General features: G+C 48.1%; 1 protein-coding gene across 1 annotated transcript in view; it reads right to left on the minus strand.

The window, feature by feature from the left end:
* Nucleotides 1-3,800, minus strand: part of Slc26a8 (solute carrier family 26 (anion exchanger), member 8) — a gene marked incomplete in the record, with an annotated part of 70,536 nt that overhangs the window by 16,147 nt on the left and 50,589 nt on the right. Inside the window, 1 exon segment of the mRNA XM_013516889.1 lies at nt 386-481. Within this exon segment, the coding sequence (XP_013372343.1) occupies nt 386-481 (96 nt within the window).

Genomic DNA, 3,800 nt, shown 5'->3' on the forward strand with positions numbered 1-3,800 from the left:
GTCTCGTCATCCATTGTGTGTTTGAATGACTTAATTTTGAATGCTAGTTACCTGTAGCCTCTCCATTTCATTTCATTTCATTTTGCATAGTTGGAAGGAGGTCTCCATGTTTCCATGTACCGACTCTCCTTTTTTTTTTTTTTTTTTTTTTTTCTGGTACCGGGAATCGAACTCATGACCTTGCACCTGCCAGGCAGGCACTGTGCCGCCGAGCTAAATCCCCAGCCCCCCAACTCTCCTTTGAAAAAAAAAAAAAGAGGACCGAGCATCAGCGCTGCTGGCACTCTTTCGGCCTGTGCCTGGTCTCCTGCTTACCTTCTTTCTCCCGCCCCAGCCCTGCCTGCGGTCCTCCCTCCCCTTCCTGGGCCGGGGCTTTGGTACTCACACAGTCGTACTGGTCCTGCCTCCACAGGCTGGGGAGGTTGTAAATGACTTGAAGGTAGGGAATGACATTGCTCAGAACAATAGCAGCCAGCACAGCCTGCGGGGAGAGGTAAGCGCTCTTCATTTTCCACGCGGAGATAAAGCTCCAGATTCTCCCACAGGAGCCATAAAAGTCAGCCCTGGCACTCAGGGGTATTTTATGTCGCTATTTCATATGAATCCGACAATACACTCCGGCTCACAGTGTGATCGAGTGAACGTTCTCCACATCTCTCTGTCCTCCCCTCCGTAATTTGCCAGGCACACAAGGCAAGGCCAAGCCAAGGCCAAGTCTGGATGGGTCCACCCAGGAAAGCCACGACAGCCCCTCCTAGATTCAGAGAGTTTAAGACTCATGTCGACCCCAAGAGAGAGAGCAGGCCGAGGCTGCGCTCATCTACTCCTTCCCGGCCCCCTGTTGTCACTCCGGTGTGCGGGGTGTGACCCACGGTAGCTGGCAATGCGTGGCCTTGTCTAGTTTGTGTGATAAGTCTGTGTTACTTTCATTGTCTGGAACCCACTGTAAGATGGGATGGTAAACACTTCTACCACAGAGACCCTAAAGCAGTTCTGGTTTGGGCTCTCGCTGAGGTTTAATAATGGTACACTACACCCCGCTTGGCTTTTACAGTGCCTAGTCTAAGCCGGGCGTGGTGCGCACGCCTGTAATCCCAGCACTCGGGAGGCTGAAGCAGGAGGATCCTTGGGAGTTCGAGGCCAACTTGTGCTACAAAGTGAGCTCAAGGCCAGCCTGAATAGCACAATGAGACCCAGTCTCAAAAAGACAAAAAAAAAAATTGGTACACTACAATTGCTTCACTAAAGAGGTAGTGTTTTTAGAAATTACAAATTAAAAACATCGATAAGACCCCTATACACAGTTATAAGTATAAAAGAGCACTGCTTTTTTGGAAAAATCACTCTGTAATGTATCAAAAAATGCTGATATGTTTACACATAGACATTTTTGGTGTACCATGCTCTATATTAAACAAGTGAATAATACAGAATTATATGTACAGTTAGGTTACAGATATGCAAAGTAGTACCATCCATAGAAAATAGCGTTGGTCGGATAAATGCCAACATGTTAGTGTAACTATGGGGGACACCCCGGGCATGGTGGCGTATGCTTGTAATCCCAGCATTCGGGAGGCTGAGGCAGGAGGATCGTTGTGAGTTCGAGGCCAGCCTGGGCTACAAAATGAGCTCAAGGCCAGCCTGAATTGCTCAGTGAGACCCAGTCTCAAAAAGACAAAACAAAAAACCAAACAACTATGGGGGAAATTTTTTATCTGTTGTGAATTTCCCAAGGTATTAAAAATGAGTCACCTGCCAGGTGAGGTGGCTCACGCCTGTAGTCCCAGTACTCGGGAGGCTGAGGCAGGAGGATCCTTGCGAGTTTGAGACCAGCCTAGGCTACAAAGTGAGCTCAAGCCTAGTCTGAACTGCATAGTGAGACCCTGTCTCAAAAGGACAAAAAAAAAAAAAAAAACAACCTCTCGGTTTCCTCAAGTCCCTGCACTGGTTGAACTTCTCCCAGTCCTGTCCAGCTCTCTTTTCTGCCGCTCCCTGTGCAATCTTTCAACACTTTCCAGAGAGGTGATGGGAGGGAAAAGAAACTCCGCTGCATAGGGTTTTTCGACTTGACACAGGGAGGACGGAGAGGAAACAAATCTTTTCTCAAAGCAACACGAGACACGCTTTTCTCCTTTTCTGAATATTGAGGTAGAACACTCGTTGTGTACAAAAAATATTTATACGCCATTGAATTTCCATCATCAGAGAGACAGCCACTGTTGGCAGTTTAGCATGCGCTCTCTCGGTAGCTTTTTCACGCCAAATTGGAATAACATTGTGTAGAGTACTGTGGGTCACGTTTCTCAAAGTTCGTGTTGGTCCTTTGCTACCAGTTAGGATCCTACCTAGGGTGTCTCAGTAAGGACTCTCTTGAGGCGCTATCTACCAGGAAGGAAGTCTTCCCTAGAAGGAGCTAGTCATTCATAGTTCAATGCTCGTGGCACCCCATGTTTACGCTAATTCTGAAATTCCATGATCACACTGCATTCGCATCTTATCATCCAGAAACCTGCTGAGTAGCCGCTGTATCAGTAACGTGACATAACAAAGCCAACCCAAAGCAAGGGCTGTCTTGTCCCCAACATCTTCCCGGGAAAGGGGTGCTGCCTACCTTTCTCACTACCTTTCCGTGAATTCTGACAGTTTCTACTTGTTTGGACAGAAGTTTGTGAGTGACTCTCTTAAAATAGACTCTGACCCAGGTATGATGGCGCACGCCTGTCATCCCGTCACTCACACAGGAGGCTGAGGCAGGAGAATTGTTGCCAGTTCAAGGCCAGCCTGGGCCACAAAGTGAGCTCAAGACTGGCCTGAACTGCATAGTGAAAGCTTGTCTCTAAAAGACCAAAAAGCACAAGGTCGTGAGTTCAACCCCTGGTACTGGAAACAAACAAACAAAAAAAAAAAAAAACCAAAAAAAAAAAAAAAAATAGACTCCAAAGGTTACATGCTGTATAAGCCGAGTTCCAGAGATGAGTTCTGCAGAGAACCGGAGAATAGCTCTTGTGTCGATCCCACCATGCTGCGGTAGATTCCATGCCTGGGCTCCACGATCCTCGAATGGTGAGAGCAGTCCTCTGAGGTTCTGCTGTCCCGAAACCTGGTATTTCCCCGGCGGAGGTGAGGAGAAGGATGGGACGGGCGGTGTTTATAACTGCTCACGCTGCCGCAGCAGGAAAGAGACCTCCTCCCACCTCCCCCAGTGCACGATAACAGCTAACGGGAATATGAAGAAAATTCAAAAGGAACAACGGCCGCCGAGCAGGGATCTGTCTACCTAATACCTGAGGACATACTGATTCTCACCAGTCGGCAACACACCAGGCACGTCTCAGCCTCTCTCGCAGGAGAAAAATGCCACACTCACGACGAGTGGTATCGTACGTGGCGTGGAGTTGGAACTCCATCTTCAGACCTGCCTTCTAGCGCCGTGAACTAAGCAAGAGGCAGGGGGACTTTAAACACGGAGGGCGGAACTGGGCCTCCCTCCAACAGCGTGAAATGTGCGGTGTGCGTCCAACCGGGCTGCCGGCGGAGTTGGCACCTGAAGCCTACCTCAGCCACCTTTCACGGAATCCTTACTTATAAAGTTTTCTGTCCAGTTTAAGTAAGAAAAAGATGAATGAGAATGATACTAAAAGTAATGTTCCTGGGACCAGGGGTGTAGAACAACGGTAGAACACCTGCCCAGCACAGTCAGGGCCCTGGGTTCCAGCTTTAGCACCGAGAAAAAAGAATCATGCTGCTCTTCTTTCTTTCTTTCTTTTTCTTTCCTTTTTTCTTTCTTTTTTTTTTTT

Source organism: Chinchilla lanigera, unplaced genomic scaffold (assembly GCF_000276665.1).
Source record: "Chinchilla lanigera isolate Chin_1 unplaced genomic scaffold, ChiLan1.0 scaffold00036, whole genome shotgun sequence".
NCBI lineage: Eukaryota > Metazoa > Chordata > Mammalia > Rodentia > Chinchillidae > Chinchilla > Chinchilla lanigera.